This window comes from Anser brachyrhynchus, assembly GCF_964034855.1.
Source record: "Anser brachyrhynchus genome assembly, chromosome: 14".
Taxonomy (NCBI): domain Eukaryota; kingdom Metazoa; phylum Chordata; class Aves; order Anseriformes; family Anatidae; genus Anser; species Anser brachyrhynchus.
In genome coordinates this window covers 16,290,873-16,314,885 of record NC_137709.1, presented here as the reverse complement: position 1 = coordinate 16,314,885, position 24,013 = coordinate 16,290,873, and the positions used below count along the sequence as shown (strand labels likewise).

At 37.5% G+C, this 24,013-nt stretch overlaps 1 protein-coding gene across 47 annotated transcripts in view; it reads left to right on the top strand.

The window, feature by feature from the left end:
• The window catches only part of TENM2 (teneurin transmembrane protein 2), a 1,469,731-nt gene that overhangs the window by 1,165,620 nt on the left and 280,098 nt on the right, over window positions 1-24,013 (top strand). For 37 of the 47 annotated variants that reach the window (XM_080555516.1, XM_080555559.1, XM_080555513.1 and 34 more), the window contains one exon: window positions 8,809-8,892. The exons of 9 other annotated variants lie outside the window; for them this stretch is intronic. In XM_080555516.1, the coding sequence (XP_080411642.1) occupies window positions 8,809-8,892 (84 nt within the window). Of the gene's footprint in view, window positions 1-1,965; window positions 7,342-8,808; window positions 8,893-24,013 lie in introns of those variants that run through there. One more of the 47 variants, XM_080555552.1, reaches the window with a different exon arrangement.

The following is a 24,013-nucleotide window of genomic DNA, read 5'->3' as shown; positions in this document are numbered from 1 at the left end:
ATGTATTGCAGTCTTTTTCACATCATAAATACCCTCCTGGTACATGCAGAAAGTATTTTCTATGTTTATTTACTCTAAAATGTTATCCCTTTTGAGTCATTCTGTCTTAATGCTTTCTAACAGTGCACAGCATGAGCTTGTACTGTGTTTATGTATGTCTGTCTTACCCAGGCAGTTCTTCTGCCTCTTATATAAACTGCTCGGTTTGTAGAAACTGGGCAGAGTCCTTAAGGCTAGATTCTGTCTTTCTCGAAATGGATGAGTATATCTACCACCAGCATATGTTGTATGCAGAGGGAGGCATCTATCGTGATGTGTAAGGTAAACAGAAGTTGGTGCACAGAAGAGCTGAACTGGTCTGTTTTTATAAGTGTGCTGCAGTCTCCCGCTGCACTTTGTTTTTCCATCCATGCAACAAACTGCATTTTTTTTGTTGTTTTTTTAAAAATGAGCTGGAGAAAAAAGATGTGGAGCACGCTGACAGTTTTCTATATGCCAGGGGTTATCCAGGGTAGTGAAGACAAAGACAGACAGGAAAACATTTCAGGAAGAATCTCATGATACTGAGTGACTGGGAGAGGAAACAGCAGGTGAAATTCATAATTGATGAGGAAATGCGATGGACCCTGAATTGTCTGTTATTCAGGCAAGCTGTGTTAATGCTGGAGCAAACAATCTTAAGAAAGGACATCCATTCAATATTACAGTAATGTTTCTTACAACAAACAAAAGAAGCTAGTATAAAGTTTACGAACAAAGTTCAAAGAACAAAACAGAAAACGTCATTACTGCCGTTGTATAAAGATGGGGGCTGTCTGTACCTCGAATGAATATGTTCAATTCTTCCCCCTCTGTAGGAAGAAGGGCATAGTAAAACTGCAGAAGGTACGAGTGGGTGGCATGAGTTACCCAAAGTATGGCACAGCTTCCTTGTTAGGGACAAATTAATAGTTTAATAGTCTTTAGTGTAAAAAACAGTGATCGGTAACATTTGAAATCTTCGCATTGGTGAGTGACATAGAGCATGTCAATAAGGAATGATTGTTTTCTGCTCTTTTCCCATATGGGAGCTGCAACATAACATTCAAGTAGCAAATGCAGATCCGATATGAACTGAACTTATAACGTTCGGGCAAGTTGTTGGACTCTTTGTGTCTGGACTTTGTAGATGCAATTTAAAAATTTGCAATTTACTTGTTCCAAGAGTGAACTGAGAAAAAAAACAACCAGGGCTGTTGGATAAAGAATTTAGGAAATCTGAAAGACAAACTCCTGCAGTTACAGGGAATATACCGAAGGATTATCATTACACATTTACATTACTCTAGTTTTAGGCTCTTCCTTAGGCTAGAGATGTGATAAAAGATCATTGACCTCACTTGCTACAGGTTGTACTTATGTTTTTTGTCAAAGGGTCCTGAGAATAAATTCATTTCAGAGCTATCTGATCTCATTATAGAGGCTGAAGAGATAATTGATAAAATTTGAGGTTAAATTCTTTTCTTTAGTGATTTTTCCCAAACAAGTAATACAGTAGACTGGTGAGCTGGTCTCCTTTTCCTTTCATGAATTGTGATAAATTAGAATTTACCAACTACATTACTTGAAAACTGTAATTCGTTTTTTTGTTGTTGTTTTTTTTTTTTTTGATAATAGAATTCACTGCAGAAAGAGGTGGGTGAGGCTCATCAAGTCAACTAACTTGACTTAACAATTTAAAAACAAACAGTGTAATTCTTAACAAAGAACATAACTATATAATGAGAACGTCAGGTGCTGAGTGATATGTTAGTTTCCATTTCAGTAAGCTCTTGTTTTGGAAGGCATTATTGCTAAAACACTGGTCTCAGTCACCACCTCCCTCAGAGCTCAGGTGTATTGGTTCTTGCTTTTGTTTGTTCTTTTTAGGATTCTTTATATTTTTAGGAAGCTTCTTGATTTTGAATAAGCAATGGACATGTTCAAGGCATGCAAGATGTTTAAGGGCTTATGCAATATTCAAATCATTGGAAAAAAAAAAAAAAGCCCAGCGTGTCAGGAGGACTGACATGGTGACTCTTTAGTCCCTCTTACCTCTTCTGCTCACATACTGGGTTTGTACTGTTTTTTTTGACATAATGAATGTTTTGTTGGTTTGGTTTGTTTGTTTTGGAGGAGAGGTGGGAGGATCCAACACACAACATGTGGTTATAATGATATAGCACCATCAGAACTGCATGCTTTTACTGGAAAACTTACTTTCCATTGTTTTAAGAATTCTTTAAGATGTTATTTCACGGATGTCGCAGTACTCCATTCTGCTGACATTAGCTCATGGGCTAAAAGCTAGTGCAGTATTATCAAGAGCAGCTAACTTTGTTTTTCTTCATTTACTCACAAATGAAGTAACAAAAGTAGTATTTGGCATATAATTTTTACTGTAGCATTTTGGTTGACTTGTTCTTTCTGTACACTTTCAAGCTGAAAAAGTACAGGATATCAATATCAAAATTTAATTCTTTTAAAGCCTCCTATGTACAGTTTGTACTTCGGCATTTTTAGTGTGCTGCCAAATGTGATGAGGAACAGAAGTAGGTGCTTTAATTGAATTGTTGATTGATTGTAGCATAATACCTACAGTCCCCTCTTAAATTTCAACTTTGTACCTGTCCTCTTTTGTTGTAAAGCTTGATTAATGTGAAGATTGTCACCATATTTATATAAAGGCTTTTTTTTTTTAGTGATTGTTTTGTTTTGAAAGAGCTGGATTTGAAAACAAGTTGTACAAACTTTCACCAAGAGCTGTTTTATACTTGAGTAATTAAATCCTCCCCCATTAGCCTAATAATTTAGATAACGGTCTTTGCAGGATTAAGTCCTTTGTCTAAAAATATATTTACTGGAACAGAGGCGGAACTAATAGTGATATGTTACTTGGGAGAAATTGTTGCATGGAAAAGGTATTAAAGAAAGGGAAGGCAACCTTACAGTAATTCTACTTGTTATTTGATACTTTCCTTAGTTTTTAATAAATTATTCTTGTGAGAACTGTGGCTTATTGTTTTATAAATTATGGGGATATTGACTCATAGTTGACTCATTGACCCTTAAGGAGATACTAGCCTGTTGCCAACAGCCTGAAGTGGCAGTGTTCAATCAACCCTCACTTTAAAATAAAGTAAAACAAAATCTGAAGGAAACAGCATAAGGAAGGAAAAACTGTGAAGCTTCACTTGCAAAGGTTTTCTTTTGATGCAAGTCAATGACCATGTTTAATAAAGACAATTACAGATTTTTTCATTTTTATTTTTATTTAGACAGTATTGTTTAACTGTTCAGAGGCATTTGAGAAGATTAGTCCAAATTAACACTGATTTTGTGCCATGATTTTGAAGTGGTATTGTGAAATTGATTGAAACCCCCCCGTGCAGATGTCTTTGTTTGGACTTGAGAGGCCTTTATTTAATTCCCTTTGGAAATAAGACAAGAAACCATTTAATTTTACTCAACTTCTAGTTTTGGTATACTTTAGGTTCCTAAGTGTAGACACACTTTACTTCCACACAGAGAAATCAATATATCTATGTGTTTTTCTAAATGCTGATCTGAATTATGCATGTCCTCGTGATTCTAAGGGTACTACAGCATCATAATGCTTTTGTTAGTCCATAGGAAATGAATATTTGTCATTTTAAGTCCTGTGCAATTGTTTCTTGTGTAGCTAATTGCTTATTTGATCCTGTATAGGAGATACAGACAATGCACTTGGAAAATCCAGCTCCTGGCATAGTAGATTTGTTAATGGCAATGTTTAGTAATATTTAGGACATGATAAATACCTATGTGAAACAAATATTCTTCTAACTCCAATTTTGTAAGCTTACCTTTTGTAGAAGCCTATGGTATATTTGGTGTTGAATTCACTGAACTATAATAAGCTTTCAAACAAACTTGAACCAATATTAGACCATTTTCCTTTGTAGTGTTTGTCATTCTTGCGTGACTTTTTGTTGTTAACGTATTTAAGAGTATACTTGCAAAGGCAAAATATATTGTGGGTGAGAAGATTTTGGCTGGAGAGCAGGTGGTATAGTATGCACGTACAGCTTTTTCAGGTTTAATTGGCTTGGTGATATGCTTTACAGGAGAGAAAAATCAACACAACTCTTGTAAAAGATCAAACAATATCAAATATAAAATGTGTAATAGAACATAATAGAGAAATAGCAGGTAATTCTGTCAAGACTATATAAGAAATGAAAAACTGCATGACCAGTTCATATTCTATGGAACAATTCATATTGTAATACTTTTGTGCATGGTTTTTGTATTACTGTCTTCTAATTTCTCCATAATCGTTATTTGCCTCCAGAAATAGTATGCATGTAGGTTAAGAGTACAATACTTTTTTGTCTGTTCAGTATGCTTGATCTCAAATATTGGGGAAGAATGTGATGCATAAACAAAAATGAAAAAGGTTATTTGGGAAAAATGTGGAGTTTCAACCTGCCCAGTACTGAGTGTGTTTTGTCAGTTGTTACAGGTTTTGTCCTCTTCCTTGAAGCACATAAAGATCAGTAATGTTGAGCAAATAGCAATGAAAGTGTACTGAGGCACTAACAGGGCAGCAACTTGCACTTGTTACAAGTGCTCGCTAGGCAGGAAATGAAGGACAGTGGCAAAGGATCGCAGCCACGTCGGTGTGACGGAAATGGAGCCAGTTCCCTACTGGATCGATTCGTCTGTGGGACTACTGGGCAGGGTGGGAGGTAGCCTTAAAAAATCAAGGGTTTTAGTAAGAATTTTTTAATGCTTCCAAAGGGCTATTTATAAAAAAAAAAAAATAAACCAGCTCTCTATTGTTTATTACCAATAAAAATTGGATTGTGCTATTTGCAAGAGGGGCAATGCAAACAGAACATAGGAGGACACTCAGGCTCTGATCGTATTTGGAGTTCCACAGTAATTTTCAAGACAAATGCCAACAAAGAGACTTAAGTATTACAGGTGGGAAAAGGAAGCCTTATAAAATTAAAAAAAAAAAAAAAAAAGACTTTGTAATTAATTTAAAAAATTATCATTAAAAATTTTATAAATTTAAAATGTCATAAATAATGTGTTGCTATCTTAAAGGTAGACCATATGGTATGTTTAGGAAGCCAAACTTCTAGTGATATCTGTTGGGAAATGTTAAAAAGTGGAATTCCAGAATGCCTGACTAGACGAGTAAGGGAGAAAATAGTGCGTCATTGGGAGCATCCATCATGCTAGGAGTGTGATGGGGAAAACTCCTAACAAGAGAATAAATGAGGGGGGAAGAAGAAGAGAGAGGAGTAGTGCTTGTTTCTGGGTAGGAACAGTTACTCCTGACCGTTACAGCAGCTCAAGAGAGGAGCAGAGAACCAGCAGGGCCCTGGCTGAAAACACGCTGTTGGGCACTGAGCCTCACGCTGTACGTGAGGTGTGTGCTGTGCTGGGGGACCGGGGCTGTGCCACTGTGGGGTCCTGGCAAGCACAGGCACCTCTGTGCTGCCGGTCGCATGGCACAGAGACAGGGAGGCGATGGAAGCGGGAGGTGGTAGTGCCTGGCTTCGTCAGCACTGCCGTGGCACCGCAAGGAGGCTCGCAGTAGGCCTCGTCAGTGAGCCTGGCCAGGGGAGGCCTGTTGGGGTGTGAGGGGAGTGAGGTGGGTGCTAGAAACGAACCAGTGGTGGACACAGAGGAGTAGTTTCTGCAGAGGGTTGTTTAAGGGGAGGAGGAGAAAATTGTGAATGCTGTGTGGGAGACAAGCGGCTCGTCTAGGCATCGTGTATGTTGCAGGAGACCGATTTTGGCATTCCAGTATTTGTTTTCTTGTTTTTCAAAAAGTTTTGCAATTATTTAAAATTAGCTGTGTCAACATTGATTTTGAACTTGAACTGAGATGAAATACACTGAGCTGAAAACCATTATTCTTCTTTGAAAGCAAGGTATGGAAAGCAGATTTCTTTGAGTCAGTTACTGTAGGAGCAAGTGGACCTCTGGACATGGGGGATTTGTGTTTTAGAGGAAACAAAACAGTAAATTCACAGGTGTTTTACTTCTTCCAGATGTGAAGTGCCGTGTATAATAGGGCATAAAATTAACTTAATGATCTAAAGATTTACTTACAAAAGCATTTTTTTTCCCCAACTTGACAGGGGTGGATATTGTAGGTCATAGTATACGTCTGATGATTGCAAAATCCTTTACTATCCCTTTGAGATTTTTTATAAAAGACTGTGCTGAATCTGAATAATAGCCTAATAAATAGATTAGTTAGAACAATAGTCCTCTTGAGGATGTTTGATTCTGAGTGTAGCTGCTAGAGATAACCCTAAATGCAATTAGGCTTAACTCCCTGTGAGTGTCAGAGCAGGGTAATACCCATGGAGACTTCCCTTCAGATGACACTAAAAGTATCTCAACATTTAAATAATTCTTTCCTTTGGGCATTGGTAGCAAACTTTTTTTTTTTAAATTATTATTGGAGAAACAGAGCTTGGAAACTTATTTTTGTGACATTAGTTTTAGATGTTTCACATCAAAAAGAGGGATGATGGCTCAGCTTCCTTGGGGGAACAGTTGTCATCCTCATCTGTGCTCTTCGTAATTGTAAGGATCAAATATCCCAAGGTGGCCACAGATAGGGAAAGAGAGAAAATAACAGACTCAGTAACATACACAAGCTTCTAAAGAGCATTGCGATAAAATGTCAGTCAACATTCTGTTGATGGATTAATTCTGTTTTTTTTTTTCTCTTGAAACAGAAATGAAAGCAAAACTGTTGAAATGAAAATCAAGACATTAAAGACTTCAAAAAAATGCATATTGTAGGGCATAATATAGCAGAAACTGTAGAACTAAAAACTACTAAAATTGTTTAATTTTATGTACCACAGAAGAGGGGAGCTTGAATCTATTCTGTGCTTTCCTTTTTGATACATTCCTACATATATATCTGTTTACTTAAAATACAAAACATAAAAAATAAAATTTAAATATAAAAAATATGAAAGTATTCAGTATAACATTTGGTGGAAAATTCCTGGTAACACCAAAATGAAGAAATTTGTAATGAATTGTTTTGATAGTTACCAAAGTTTTTATATCAAGTCATTGTACTCTGCACTTTGTGTATCTCTGGTTCACTTCTTTGTAGTATTATTTTTCAGTGAAGAGATCCTGAAAATCTCTTACTTTCCTTCTTTGCTGTTAAATCAAGTCTGTGCTATCAAATGTTAAGCTGAGCTAATGAGACATGAGCCAAAACACCTGAAAATGATTTACAATCACACCACATAAAACTTTCATTTCACGTGTGGCAAGGAGGCATTTAGACAGGTTAGTAAACTATCTGTTTTTTATTGTTAGTAAAGGTGTAACTTGTCCCTTAAAATTACAATTTACCATGAAAGCCAGCAATGTAAAACTGAGATCCAGAATTCTTTCACAAGATTTCTGTGTAGTCAGGTTAGGTCAGAAACATTTATGCTCCTCAAAAATAGCTAATGTGTTGTCTTAATCTTTTACATGTGAAGTGTTACTTCTGTTTTTCAGGCATCTGTTTTTACAGCTTTGTGTCAAGATATTGTGTTTGTTGTTGTTGTTTTGTGTTTTTTTTTTCTCCTTCCAAGTAGTAAATTACTGTGATATACAGAACATGTTTTCAGTGCTGATTCTAGTGATTCCTGGGTGCAAGATTAAATTATTATTCTATTAATTAAGCATTTGGACCTGTGATGCACCAAGTAAAATCATTTCCCAATGAAGCCTTAAAGGCAGCAAGAAATGAGAATTGAACTGACCATACATTAATTATTAGGCTTCTTGCCATACTGGTTGGTATAAGGAAATTCATGTAAATATATAAAAATAGGTTTTATGTCTCCTATTTACTACCTCTGGAAACTATTAGTTTTTATTTTGAAATTCAGTGGTATTTTTCAATGCATTTTGTGCTTTTCAAATGTAAGAGGACCTCATAATTGCTTCATTTTCAAAATCCAGGTTAATTCAAACTAACTGTACACTAGAAAGCTTCTGTTTTGTTTTGTTTTTTTAGCCCAAATGAAAGGTGATTAAAAGTTAAGTATTATTTTTCTTACATATGTTAAAATCTGGCTTCCTAAAACTGGGGAGTTCTTATGAGACAATGAAAAAAGATTGCTGACCTTGCTGCACTGCAGTTTCACTGGTTCATGTCTGGTTGTAATAGGATGAGCCTGATTTTGTTGCCAGTGAATGTGAAAGTCGTCATGCCGCTGCAGTAAACTTGATCTGAGAAGTGCTTTGTAATAGCTGAAAGTCTGTTTTCCAAATGAATCATAAAAGACTGCATTAAGATAATTAAACTGATCTTTTAGAGGAATGTAACATGTTCCATTACTGATTAATAGATAATACACTGAAAATAACATACTATGATCTTAAATACCTACTGTACAACAGGTATGGAAAAGTCTTATGGACTTTAGGTTAACTTTTAATGTATGTACCGTATACAGATTTGTATGTGTTGCCCATTTGCATAGCTAATGATACTGACACTGAGTACATGTACCTCCTAAAAAGCAAGATTTCACCAGTAGTATTGCATCTCTACTCATTTTGCATCTATATGTGTCATAGATATCAAGGATAAAATTCTGTCTCTAGATCATAATGAGTAATGTATTTTTCTTATTCAGAGATGTGTTGGGTGGGAGGAGGTGAACCATTTGATTGGCTGTATTACACCAAAGCTGAACAAGATGGAAGAAAAAGAGGAAAAGAGCCATCTCTAAAATGTATTTGTTTTATTTCATTTAGATTTTCACACACACCTTTCTGAGAAATTGAAAGACAGACAGACAAGCTGGCAGCAGCTGGCTGAGACAAAGAACTCTCTAATACGTAAGGTTTTTATCTTGCTTAAACTGTATTCCTTATAAACTTAGAACCTAGTTTAGAATTTGTGAATTTTGCAATGATTACTATAGTTCTATTTATCTTCTGCTTTTTAAGTATTGTGGGCTTGTTCATTATTTTTTTTTTCCTCCTGGGTGTTTATATTCTGTTGGATACATGTGGTCTCTCTTTACTACTTGTTTCTCTTCCATTTTTGAGTATTACCTCCCTGACTAAACTAGCATAGGGTAGGTTTGTGTTAGGCATCTTCAGTGGGTGGTGAAGGAGCTGCAGCTTCCCCAGCTAACGTTGTTTTGTGGGACTGGGCTTTGTCACAGAGAGAAAATGAACCAAGTTGTGTGAGAGGCCCAAGATTTGGGTGCAAACAGGCATGAGTTAAAAGCAATCTCATACCTGTATTGGCAGTATTTTCAGAAGGGCAATTACATATGTTTTTTCACATTGTTTAAAGCTTGCATGTGATGCATGTTGCTTCAGAGATTTTTATATCTGACTTTTTCATGAGAGGTTTACTGGTAGCTGTATTCATCTCAATATGAATTTTTTGATCTAAGAGTTTCAGATTTAGACAGTTTTTTTGTTTTTTTTTTTTTTTGTTTGTTTGTTTGTTTTTTTGTTTTTTTTTTCCTCTGGGGGGTGGGTAGAGAATCTCCTCACAGGTTGACAGCTATTTTGAAGTATCACTACCTCCCCCTCCCTCCTCTTCTGTTTCTTTTCTGTTTTTGTTTTGAAAAACTCCCTTGGGAGAAGTGGGGTGTTTGGAAAATGCTTTCAATATCCTTCTTACTAGGAGAAAAAAAATTATAAGCTACAGTAATGTAAATCCAAATATATCTTGAGGTATTTTACTACAAAAATAATTATTCCATGATATCTTCCTCCTGATGTTTCCTAAATTTCAGACATGATTTTCATTCATTGGATAAGTACACTTACACTTTCTAGTGTATCAGCATGTCTTCTTACTGGTTTAGCTTGGGCCATTTTTTATAAGGTCTTCTGTCCTCAAGAAGACCCATGTTTTTGCCCTATATTTACCTGCCTGGTGAGATGAGAGACATATCCTGATATTTCAGCTATGACCTAGTACGTGCACAAAAGGCTGTCTTTCTATTTGAGTATCTTGTTTAATCACAGAATCACAGAATCATCTAGGTTGGAAGAGACCTCCAAGATCACCTAGTCCAACCTCTGTCCTAACACTAACAAGTCCTCCACTAAACTATATCCCTAAGCTCTACATCTAAACGTCTTTTAAAGACCTCCAGGGATGGCGACTCAACCACTTCCCTGGGCAGTCCATTCCAATGCCTAACAACACTTTTGGTAACGAAGTTCTTCCTAACATCCAACCTAAACCTCCCCTGGCGCAACTTCAGCCCATTCCCCCTCATCCTGTCACCAGGCACGTGGGAGAATAGACCAACCCCCACCTCGCTACAGCCTCCTTTAAGGTAACTGTAGAGAGCGATAAGGTCGCCCCTGAGCCTCCTCTTCTCCAGGCTGAACAATCCCAGCTCCCTCAGCTGCTCCTCGTAAGACTTGTTCTCCAGACCCCTCACCAGCTTCGTTGCCCTTCTCTGGACTCTCTCGAGCACCTCCATGTCCTTCTTGTAGCGAGGGGCCCAAAACTGAACACAGTACTCGAGGTGCAGCCTCACCAGAGCCGAGTACAAGGGGACAATCACCTCCCTAGCCCTGCTGGCCACGCTGTTTCTTATGCAAGCCAGGATGCTGTTGGCCTTCTTGGCCACCTGAGCACACTGCTGGCTCATATTCAGCCGACTATCAACCAATACTCCCAGGTCCTTCTCTGCGAGGCAGCTTTCCAGCCACTCATCTCCCAGCCTGTAGCACTGCTTGGGGTTGTTACGCCCCAGATGCAGGACCCGGCACTTGGCCTTGGTGAACTTCATGCAGTTGGCCTCAGCCCATCGGTCCAGCCTATCCAGATCCTCCTATGCAGATCCTCCTGCAGAGCCTTCCTACCCTCGAGCAGATCGACACACGCACCTAACTTGGTGTCATCTGCAAACTTACTGAGGGTGCACTCGATCCCCTCATTCAGGTCATCAATAAAGATATTAAAGAGGACTGGCCCCAGCACTGAGCCCTGGGGGACTCCACTAGTAACCGGCCTCCAACTGGATTTGACTCCATTCACCACAACTCTCTGGGCCCAGCCATCCAGCCAGTTTTTAACCCAACAAAGCGTACGCCAGTCCAAGCCACGAGCAGCCAGTTTCTTGAGGAGAATGTTGTGGGAAACGGTGTCAAAAGCCTTACTGAAGTCAAGGTAGACCACATCCACAGCCTTCCCCTCATCCACCAAGCGCGTCACTTGGTCATAGAAGGAGATCAGGTTCGTCAAGCAGGACCTGCCTTTCATAAACCCATGCTGACTGGGCCTGATCGCCTGGGTGCCCTGCAAGTGCTGCGTGATGACTCTCAAGATAATCTGCTCCATAAGCTTCCCTGGCACTGAGGTCAAGCTAACAGGCCTATAGTTCCCCGGGTCTACCCTCTGACCCTTCTTGTAGACGGGCGTCACATTTGCTAGCCGCCAGTCGACTGGGACCTCCCCTGATAGCCAGGACTGCCGATAAATAATGGAAAGCGGCTTGGCCAGCTCCTCTGCCAGTTCTCTCAGTACCCTCGGGTGGATCCCATCCGGCCCCATCGACTTGGGTACATCCAAGTGTTGTAGCAGGCCGCCAACCATTTCCTCATGGATAGCGAGGGCCACATCCTGCTCCCCATCCCCTTCCACCAGCTCAGGGTACCAGGTATCCAGAGAACAACCGGTCTTGCCGCTAAAGACTGAGGCAAAGAAGGCATTAAGCACCTCAGCCTTTTCCTCATCTTTTGTAACTAAGTTTCCCCCCACATCCAGTAAAGGATGGAGATTCTCCTTAGCATATAAGTAAAGCTTTTAAGCACATAAGTAAATGCTTTGCTGACTTAGGGCCCTAACCCGGACCAATGTTTTGCTTACTTAACATTTAGATGAAACATGAAAAGGTTTTCTCACTACCCCCAATTTGCTTTTACTGATATATTTCTTTCTGTGTCACTTGATTCTTGGTGAAACCTGGTGAATGGCATTAGGCTATGAATCTCTACTAGTGACTGAGCAAATAGTGGGACAGTTTCTTCCATCAAAGTCTGGAAAGTGCAGAGCATCTGTGACCCTGCCATAGTTAATGCAACCCAAGAATGCTTGGTTTGTTTTCAGACTGGAGATAAGGACCTTTTTTTATTGTCATGCTTCTTAGAAGAATGGAAGCCAGAGCTTTTGGTAGAGTGATTAAATTTCCATAACTATTGCAATAGTAAAATTTGTCCTAGGTGGCATGTGTATGGTTAGTAATAAAGGTGAAAGTTGTGTGAGGAATGGAAATGATCCGATATAGATCTCTGCATATCTGAAGCATTCATGATTATTGGTGTTTCAGAAGTGATTTTGGCACAGCTAAAGTGAATGGGTTATGCTATTTAGGCTGTATTAAATCTCGAATAATAATACTTGAGTGTATTTTCCAGGATCACAGAAAGGTTTGACCCTACAAATTACTTCCATGTGAATCCTGTCTTTTTGTGTTTGAAGCTTTGAAGCCTTTCTTCAAGTATTGTATCCGTTTGGTTTAGTTCTTTGCCCCGAGAGCCAGATACCCTTCCCAATTCAAATAAATTTGATTTTTATATTGCTTTTAATTTTTAGCATTGTGTTTGTTTAGGGCTCTAGGATTCAAGAAGTACAGGAGAATATATGTAGAAATCAAAAATATTTGACAGCAGTATTAATTCTAATCACTGACTTGACAATAAGATGTATTTAATAATAATTCAACTAAGAAAAGCAATAGAAAAAAATAGAACTTTTAATGACTTATATGAAAATAATTAGACATATATTGTGTCTAATATGGCTAGTGAAATAGTTCATTGTATGGCAAGAAAAGGTGCAGTGAGTTTATAGATACAGGTGTGCTGACTGGCATTGATGTCAGCCAGCTCTGTTATGTTAATAATTCAAGGGAATTGAGCAAAGCCACACTTTAACTCCGCTCCTTTTAAAAAGTGCCATAGGATATTTTACATCAATCTGGATGCTGCCAAAAAGAGACAGATGGCACTAACCTTGGTTTAAAGCCTGGGCGGGCTGAGAATGCATCCAAACAGTGTTGCAAAGCTTTTGGTGTATATGTTGGGTAAACAGAAGAGGAGTCTTTGTATCACCGTAAGTAGAGCCCTCAGGTTTTTTTTGTTTTAAAGGTATCCAGTTATCCAGCGTGCTCAGTTAGTGGGTGGATTGCTTTGCTGTGTAGTAACAAAATGGGAGATGTCTTGATCTGTTCAGCCTTCGCTAAGGAGAAGGATGCTGTTGGTGTAGATGAAAACGTTTTGCAAGAGGTAATGGGAAGAAAGGAGTTTAAGTGCTGAACATGGGTATTATAACGGGCAGAGCTTCAGAAACACAGGCAGGATTGTTTGCAGCTCTGTGCTCAGGCTTCTGAAGGAAAACAGATAAAAGCCTCTTGTACAAAAATCTCCCCTTCCTAGTATCCAGAATCTCACTTTTTGTGACTTCCATGCTGGGAGAGGAAGAGTTTTTAGGAAATAAATAAATGCATGGGAAAAAAGAAATCGCATTCAGAATTTAAAAAACAAGCATCAGATTCTGGGTTTGTTTTTAGAGTAAAATAATGTCACGAAAGCTCATGGTATTATCAAAATCATTACTAAATTAATTTAAAGCATTCAGATAGTGTATGTTGGGTGATATGTAAAACCAAAAGAAGAAATGAATGATCTGCTTAGGGTATGATTAGAATAGGACACTAACAGATTTTGTACTTCTCATTGAATAATGAAGATAACGAGATCGGTTCCTTGTAAAGCGTGGCCAAGCCAATCTGAACATTAAGTGCAGTAGGAGACAGCAGGTGGGGGAAAGGACTGAATTTAGAACAAGGTAATTAAAGAAAGTATCGTAGTGCAGGAACAGAGGTTGTCCTGGCAGTCTGTATTCTATTTCCTATCTTTTGGTTCCCTTTGCAGCCATTGTAGTGCAGTTTGAGCATCTTCACTGTTTGTTTTGACATAATGATCTTGGGTAAACTGTGAACGTATAAATCTGGACTGGGATTCGGAGACTATGGGCTCTGCTGCATGTGTGATCCTGCCAATGCCAAAAGGAGATTTGAATGGCTGTACTTATTAGGCTATCTGTTTGATATGTTGTTGCAGCAAGCATACAAATATCTCAAAGACCTATGGTAATCTGTGCTGTGCAAGTAATTTATTGAAGTAATTTTGGGACATTATCAACTGAACTGTTATGATTCTGTTATGATTGCACTTTTTCTGAGGGAAGCAAATGGATTGGATATTATCTTGTTGTGTTCATGGTGTTTAGAACCAAAATGCAACAGGTTATGTGGGGATTTGATTTAGGTGTCTAATCTCTCTACGGCTTGACATTTAAAATCATCAGTGAAAACAGTATACTGATGTCCAGTAACCTTCAGATATAAATAGATTATTTTACTTTGTTTAAAATTGTATTTAAATGCTGGGTATGGACACTGAGGATGGAGTTTATGGTAATTCTGTTTAAATCACCGTAGTGATGAAATTACTTCACTCTGCTGCTTTCAATGTGGATTTGTTTTACTGAGGATGGTATTGGTTTGTATTCTGGGGAGGTGTTCTGGTTTTCTATTTTAATGGAAATTCTCTGAAAAATAGATGAGCAAAACCTGTTTTTATCGTGGCATTTTAACAAAGATTTCTTTAAGTAGCCAAGTCCAGATTGTAGAATTGCTCTTCATGCAACATGCTGTTTTGTTAAATAATCCACTAGAGCATGTAAATCAAAAGTGTGTGATAAAATAGTAAGGATGTAAGAAGTTCTTAGGGGCAAATAAAAAGCTTTTGCAAATTGGGTCCTAGAAGAAAGCAAGCTGATAGTTCTACCAGGTGCCCCTCCTAGGGGCAGACTTAACACTTGTTAGAGAATTTGTCTTGAAAACACCAGTATTTGAAGTAAAGAATTTGCAAAATTTGCTTGAGAAACAAAACAGATTGTGTGTTGAAAGACTGAGCTGCTAGCAAAATACTCTATCATGTCAAATTTATACAAACCCATCTCCTGTGTATTGCACCATGTCCTAGAAAACTGGAAACCATGAAAACAAGTGCTTATATTTTAAGGAGTTCTGTGACAGCTTATAAAAAATAGCTTTTTCACTTTTTACATGAGGCTTCCACCTTAAAGAAACTGATGAAATAGGTGGTAATTTTTAACACAAGCAGTGACAAAATAAACACCATCTGCTAGTGTTGACTTATTCCATAGTATTCTCATGCTGGGTGATTTTATTTCACTTTTTTTCAGAAATAGTTAATGACACATCTGCTGTGCGGTAGAGGTGCATTTTGGGTGATTAAATGTGGACATAAGTTTAGGGAAAACGATAATGAAACTTTCAAGAAACTGAAGGAAATACTAAACTACTCAAAAGAACTTATGAAATATATAGGTATGGCGATTCCTTCCTTTTTAAAATCTTATTCTTGGATCTAAAATATTAAACATGTATTTATTCTTTCAAAATACCTGGTTATCAGTGAAAACTTCTCACTTGCTATTTATTTTATCACAGCAAACATTTTTCCACGATTTGGTTCCTAGTCCTCTAAGCAAGCTTAGTTTTCTGTCACGTCTGAGAACCTGGGGCTGTGAACACAGAGCAGGTTCAGGTGTCGTGGGGGATCAGCATCATGTTTGTGTACCTGGGAGAAAGTACTGAAGGGAGCAAAACATATAGTATAGTCATTGCAGCTGCAGTGCTAAGTAATGAGGTTTGTCTCGAGACCAAGTTGAATACTGTATGATAAGAAATTCCATGTACGTGCAGGGTTTTGTTGTTTATTTGCCCCTGAAGAGCAGCTTCTTCCCAAATTGCTGCAGCATTCCCACCTTCTTGTTCTCAGTTAGCAGGGATTTACTTGTAGGAATCCCCATTTAGCATTAACATAACGATCCACTACACGAAACCTAAGCAATTAAGCTGCTAAACCTGTGTTTGCTGTGCCAAATCATATGTCCCTATCCTATTATCAACATAAATAGAGTTTAATAAATCCAAAACCTGAAATGTCTGGTTCCTCCAGATGGATGGGTGGATGTTTGATTTTGAGATTTTGAGAGAGAAATTAAAGCCATGGCTTGGAAAGCTTCGAAAAAAGCCTTAGGCTATTTTACTCTCTAGTAGGTGGACAAACAGGATGGACTCCACGGTGGCATGAATTCAATCTCTTATCTGTCTAAAAATGTAAAAGTCTCAAGTAAAAATAAATTCAATGTCTTTCTCTCCTGCACCCAGGCCTGTTTAATGGCATAAAATCATTCTTCTCTTACAGTTTTCACAAAGCATTTTGACAAGTTGTGCAAGTAAAAATATATCCAATATAAATAGAAAAATACATCCTGAAAAAAACATATAAACAAAGATTTTAAAAGGAATTGCTTTTTTTTTTTGGGGGGGGGGGGGGGGGGCAGGGGGCGGGGGGCAGTGGGGGGGGATGTCCTGAAACACATGGTGAGTACAAATGAAGCTTTGGGTTACTTGCTAATGAACGCTGGCTATGGAAATATTGATAGAAATATGTTTAATTGTAAACTTCCGTACCAGTAGCTATTTTATTACTTTTATTCAAACTTCAATTTACTCTTTTGGTCGTGAATGTGTAGAAAAGCAGTGCCTCTGAAGAAATATATGATTAATGTTAACTGTTCTGATGTAAGATTAAAAAAAAAAAAAAGAGCATTCTGACTTAGTGGATTTTTGTCTTTGCAGACGGCATAGTAATTAAAAATTGGAATGGGAATTCATGCAAGTTGCACTAAATGTATACTGCATATATTAGCAGGAATTTAAAGTCATCCCATGTTCTTTAGCAGTCATAAACAGATATGCATAAGTTAAATAATTATATTAAATATTTTTGACTTGACCTGATCTCTGTAAATATTGCATTTACAAGTTATGAAACATCTTTGAAAGACAGCCTTATGGATGTTGAATATCATTTATGTTAATCTGAAGCCTTCCCCAAGCAGCTGTGCAAGAAGTTAGAGGGAAGAATCCTGTCCTTATTCATATCCATATGTATGCTGTGAAACTTGAGTGAAGAGAGAGATGAGAACTGCTTTTCCTCTTTGGTTTTCAGATATTTTTTTTTGTAGTAGCAGTGCCATAAATTTCTGATTTAGGTTTACTGCTAGGATGAACGTAGAGGGAGTGTTTGCATCCTAAGTACTGCTTCCTTTGTGAATTTCCATGGCTAGCTATTATGATGACTTTCTTTTGTTTGGATTATCAACTGGACATATAACATGCATTATCCAACCTAGATCTGCATCTTGGCAAAATTTCTGTGCTGTCAGGTGCTATCACAGCAAGAAAACCAGAATCGATTACATTATATTCTTTAATATGGGGTAAGAGCAAGGAAATAATGAGAGTAAATTATTTTAAACTCTTACATGTGAACTGTTTCCCATGTTACACTGACGATGCGTAACTGCATTCAGAAGTTGTCAGAGAAAGGCCAAACATTTTGATAGAAATGTAGATGGTGGATAGGACTACTGTGTCTGAAGAATTAAATTTCTGGGGGTAATAAGCAGTGGTGAAAAGCTGAGACTTTTACAGCACACTTCTTGATATCCGTATCCTTACTGGGACATGTCAGTTGAGTGTTTTCATCCTTCTTCACATTATTTCTCCTGCCAGGAAGACTTATATCCAGTAATGTTTTCATGCATCTTCAAAGTTGATTTCCTTAAACAAGATCATTAGGAGTTAATATTTGAATCCGATATAATTGTTTAGATTTTATGAGGAAAGGAAAGGTTCAATAGACTGAATGTGCTTCAGAGACAGGGTTTTCAGTGGTGTGCATACTCGGATTTTTTTTTTTTGAATTAAAGTTTTGTTTTCCAAATCCCACATGGCTTGAAATACCTGGTTCTGATTAATGAAAACATTGAATGTGGTGTTAATGCCAGGAGGCCCCAAAAGGACTTACTGAAATGTATTGACATAATCTTTTTTAAATAAAGCTTGATTTTTATTTGATTTTTATATAGCATTTGGAAGTGGAAAATTGAGTGTGTGTTGGAAAACTAAATGATCTGCTTCTACAAAGAATGCAGGTGGCCTCTGTCTCTTTAGATTCCAGAAATCTCCATCTGTTATCTATCTAGCTTGCAAAATCCTCCGCCTTTTTTGAGCACTGCAACTTATTCACTGTTAGGAGGGAGGGCATTGGTACTGTTTTGCCCTCATTCCACTCAAAGGATACTCAGCGATTCTCAGGATTAGTTGTAAATGTTGCTCCTGAGTGTGAAGTCTGAACTTTGAGTTTCCGTGTTGTGTGATAAGAATAATATCAATTATTTGGGGGAAACATATACCACTGCTTCTTTTGAAAAGTAAAGACAGCTTGTGCAACTTCCAACAGCTTAATACACAGTACAGACTAAACCATATGGTCTGATGCACCAAATGCCTCTTTTAGTCACTAGAATTGACATATTAAGAATAATAAGACATCTCTTCTTTTAGCCGTTGTCAGGACTAATTCTCTTTCTAGAATGCCTTCTCAAAATTAACAACAGAACAGCACTTGCAATCAAATTACTCAGCGTCTTCTGCTCTCAGCAGTAAGCTTTGAATCCTTCATTTACAGACCTAACGCAGAACTGATTTCCTTCCTCGGTGGTTCTCTGCTTACAAGTGTTTGACTGTTTTTTTTGTTTATTTTGTTTTTTGTATACTTTATATATATGTATAATTGAGAGTTCCATATTCTAATACATCTAAATTTTGTAGCATAAGTTTAGGGTTTGTATCAACATTGTCCCGAATACAGGAAGAAATGAAGACTAAACCAGGAATTTAAGCCCAGAACTGCTATGACTGCACACCACTTCTCTATGCAATAAAGGCTTAAAGTATTCAAATTCTGCCAAGGGAGGCAGAAATGAAATACGGAAAGTGTGTTTCATCTGGATATTGATGAATCTAAGGAAGATAGATAGGCCAAGCATGTATTGCATTGATTTCTTCATTTTCTAATTCACTTCTGTGGTGCACGTTATTGGCATTCCTTTCAAGGTGGCTCAGAGTTGGCCAAGTCGGCGGTGTCGGGAAACAGTGCGGCACTTCAAGCACGTGTACTTGTCAGAGGGGTGACTGCCACTTGTTAAGTAATAGAGTGAGAGAAATATGAAGAGCACTGCAAAGTTAATTAGTAGAAAACAACTGCAATGGTATTTACTTTACTGTGCTTTTTCAGATACGTCCCAGTAAATGCTTGGTGGTAGTAGTAATCAAGTTGTCTCAAAGGTCTATGTTAAGCAATGGGAAAGGACAGAAATGTATTCAATCTCTGGAAAGTTGTGCTGTGTTCTTAATAATGTGTTTGTAATGTGTTTCCAGTAAAACTGCCAAACATAAACAAAATAAAGATAGGAGTTGTTTATTACAGGCTTTGTTGACAATAAGGAGTTATTGAGCCTCCTTGTTGAAAAAAGACTGTAAAGACTGTAATCAATAGAAAGTCACTATTTATAACATAATCTATAGGTCTGAAAGATGTGTCCTGTTTTTTCCCATATGCAAATCTTCTAGGGTTGGTGGTTTCCTTGAGTTGCTATAAGGGCTTCTATGAAGCTGTCATCATTAAGGTGCTGTTTCTTCCAGAAGTGCCCGACACAATGTACCAGGGATCCCCAAGAGTAGTACAGGGCAGACAGCTGTGCTGCTTCTCTCGATATAGTGACCTGTTCTCCTTTTATTTTTACCATAAATTTTTACTTTATATGTACAAAAATATATCCTTGCATTATATTTATACCTGAAATCAGGAAGTACAGTGTAATAAACACAAATCTGTGTCCCTGAAATCCATGGCATGGCTTCTGTTGACTTCAGCAGGGCCAGCCCCTCAACCAGTGTGTTTAGAAGATGGGGGATGAATGCAGGGCAGTGTTTCATGGCTGCCTACAGAACAGTAATTGAAAGAGGCACTCCTCTGAGAAGATTTCAGGCACAGTGAAGAGGCCTCTAACAGATGATGCACAGTTTCTTATTGTGTAATAGACAAAATGATTTCTTTAAACCTTTCTGTTCTTACGCTACTTATACCTACAGCCATTATTAAACTAAAGGAGTATAGTCAATGAGTGTTTTGTGCAGCTGAAAGATTATAGGTCATATAATGATAGGGGACAAAACTTATTGAAATGCAAAATTCATTGGTGAATGATAATTTGTATTTAATAAAATGAATCTTTTCAGAGTAACAGCTCAGTCCCTTCATTTTCTCAAGTGTCATGCATAGAAGGTCTTTTTTATATTGCTTACTGTAATGTACAGGACTGTAATAGCCTTATGTCCTTATCTTAATATCCATCTGTCATCTGTTACAATGTCGTACAATTCTTTCTGATCCTTCTTTATGTTCACAGGAAAGTGAAATTGTACAAACAGTGTAACTTCTATTTTCCTGTTGAGAAACACTCATCTGACTAGTTTTCAGCTGTACTCTGTGAACCTGTACCTGGAACAACTCTATTCCTCTTTTCCTTAGAGTGGGAAATGCAGATACTACTTCTGAAATGAAGTGGTATCATTTACTAGAAGAATGGCACATGACTACTTAGTTTTGTCAGAGGGGAATATTAATATACTAAAAATTTTGTTTTGTAGATGCATGCAATGTGTTCTGTTCTTCTGTTATCTCTGACAGAAAAGCATACATAATTTAACTGTTTCTCAGGTCCCAAAATGATGTTTACTTTTGAACTGTCACCTTCTTTTCTGTAGTCTAAAGTTACAGTATGATTCTTCTTCTGTACCTCATATGTAATGAGTATTGCTGTTTGTAATGTTATAGAATAATGAAATTGCATTTCATTTTGAGGGATGTTGGTTAAAAAAATCCAACAATGTGATAATTCACATCTTGGTAAATTCCAGTTCTTTTTTGTTGTTGTTTTTTTTATTATTCTTAGGATGGATTTTTCCTTGTATTTCACCTTGCATTTTTTGGCTCCTCTGTGTCAGCTCAGAGCTGTGTTCTCCTAGCAAAACTCAGCTGTTATTTTCACTCCTCTCCAGGCAGTGCATCTTGCAAGCAAACACTCGTATTAGCAAACATTGGGCTGTTGTTCACTGCATGGTTAATTCTTAATCTTTAAGTAATGTTTGAACCTACCATCTTAGAGGTAAATCACTTGTTAAGCAAGCTACATCTGACAGTGTGATTAAAGAGCTATTAAATTTATATTGGTTTTAAACTGTTGTTTCTTTATAACTTAGAAATACAAAAACATAATTTGTCTTTTAATATGTCCTTATGACGATGTTGGTATAAAACCAGCTGATTTTCTTAGGACATCATTACATGACTTCAGTATCAGCTTTCTGATCTCTCTTAAGTTAGATATTTGTAATAGATAATGGCATTTTACCTAGGCAGTCTGTAAGATCCAAGTTCTATACGTTTGAGCCCTGGTTCTACAAATAAATACATGCATTAGACTAGCGCGCGTGGGTGTTCTGTGCTTGTCTTTAAATACTAATAAGATCATTGAAAACAGAAGTTTTGAGAAGAGGAAGAGACCTTTTCTTTTGTGCATCCTGTACAATTCTGCATCTGTTCTGGTTTGGTGATATACGCTATATTGCATATAAGTGGTACTCCTCTCTGAACAAAGTATGTAGCTAATACCCGCTAAGTATTACTATTATTTGTCCACTAAGCTTAGATCATCAAGAGAATGAAGAGCACCATAATGTGGAAAGTGAATTTCATGGTAATGTTCATATGGACAAAGTGGAAAAAGGTTGTATATCAAGAAACTGGTGGGGGGGAAGACTGTTGTAGGCTAGGTATAACAAAGACATACATGTGTATATGTATGTCTTCTACACAGTAGCACATGCTTGTGAAGAGTTAGGGTGTTGAGAACCTAGAGAAGCAATGACAGAAGCTGAGCATGCTGTCTGAAGTGGTCAGAGTAATGGAGAAAGTTTTTCAAAATCTTGATGTTCCTGATGAATTCTTTGAACAATATTCTAAAAATGTAGTGTTCAAGGGTCTCATGCGGTTTAACAGGTTCTTTGTTAGAGATTCATGGCAGTCTCAGTAGTTTGGCTAAGATTTAGCGCTGTTGAAGGAACCATTAACAGCAATGACAGTATATTTGGCTTCTAACATTGCATGTGGATATTCTTTGGATTTGAAAAATTGCATAGTTGATTTCAGTACTTCATTCAGACAGCACGTCACTTGAGTTGGTTAACCTGTAGAGTCCACAGGTATGTGCTTGACACCAGTGAGGGCTTTTAGTCTCTTAATTTTATAGAGATCAAGTACTTAAGGACAAGGAGAAAACTTTCTATAAAATTTCTTATTTGTAATAGGCAAGTAAAACAACCTCCCCTTACAGTGCTGTCTCTGAAGGTGAAGAATAAAATTCATGGTAGGCTTGTGCCACACCGTCTTTATTAGAATGCCTATCATATGCGGGCACTTGGTTTTGTTAGTTGATACTACATCAACTTGGCATCCAAAAGATTGTGAGCACCCTGACATGAAAAATAAATTCCAGTAAAGAAAAATTAACAAGTTGTTCCTGTAGTATATTTATATTTTGAAATAATCAAGATACAAGTTTACTTTTTTGTCGTTGTAGGTATCACTATGCTAAGCAAAAGACCACAAGTTCCAGTGTGAGCAGACGTTTATTGCTCCAAAATGCACATACAATGAAAATTGCACATGCAGTGAAGGCAAAGGATTGTAAATCTGGACTGCAACATAAATTGTGCTTTTCTGAGTGACCATGTAGGAGGTATATTGTATCAATAGTCCAAGCTAAATGTGCACAGCTTAAGATGTAGATGAGTAAGCTAAGTATTAAACATACTCTAGCAGCTGTTTCAACAGGATGTCTTTCTCAATAAGCTCAAGTATTTGCTCAGAAGTTCAGCATACACTTTGTATTGGATTCTAATCAGCCAATTACAGGACTCAACTGCTAGAGTAGAAGTGAAAATTAATCAAAAGCTAACAGGATTTGATGAAAGCAAGCACTGCTTCAAGCAGTACTTGTGGTTTTTGTTTGTTTGTTTTTAGCTGGGAATATATACATGGTTCTTTGAGGTCAGTGTAAAAGCAAAGCGCATAAATCAGTAGGATTCTCCTGGATGCTTTTAAGGACAGCATCCGCCCTTCTGCTGTAAGATTTCCGAATATAGTTGTATACGTATTGTTTTTCTGATGTTCCAGAAGCCTCTGAAGCATGTGGTGTTGGGTTCCCATGAGTCTTATCTGTCTGTCAGATCTGAAGTTAGCACAAGGTGACTTGTTTCTGCAACTGGGTCAGGATATGGTTTTCCTTGGCAGAATTTTCTATGTTTATTTTATAAGCTAGTTAAGCTTTGATATCTGGAGACTTCTTTGAAAGAGTTTTAAATTATGAATATTCTACTCCATTGTTTACATGGTAAAATCGGAGGATGTCATATTTGCTTGCTCAAAAGCAAAGCTCAGAATTTAAGACCAACATTTCTTGATGGTAAGATTAATTATTCTGTGGATTTAGGTTTTGGTCATGTTTCATCCACTCCATATGAAGTCTCATCTGCATAGTGGTAGCCTCTAACAGGTTGATTCATGTTTTTCTCTGTAGGTTATTTTGTTTTATAGTGTTTTGCTTTGTTTTTGAAGGAGCACCCAGTTGTTGTTAAGTGGAATAAGTCACCGGTATTCAGACTTTGTCCTAGCAAGTACACACAAGGCAAGGTGTAGTGGAGATTTCGAATTTTCTCATACTTGCATAGATATAAGTTCTGCAGTTTGGTCCTTGGATGAATGTATTTTGTCTTAATGCGTGCAGCATGGCCTTCACTTTTCATTTACATCTGAAATAAATGCTATTGAACTTTTAATCAAAAAGATTCTATGTTTATGTATAATGTGGTACTATTTATATGTAAGTTTAGAGGTTCAATCTAAGATT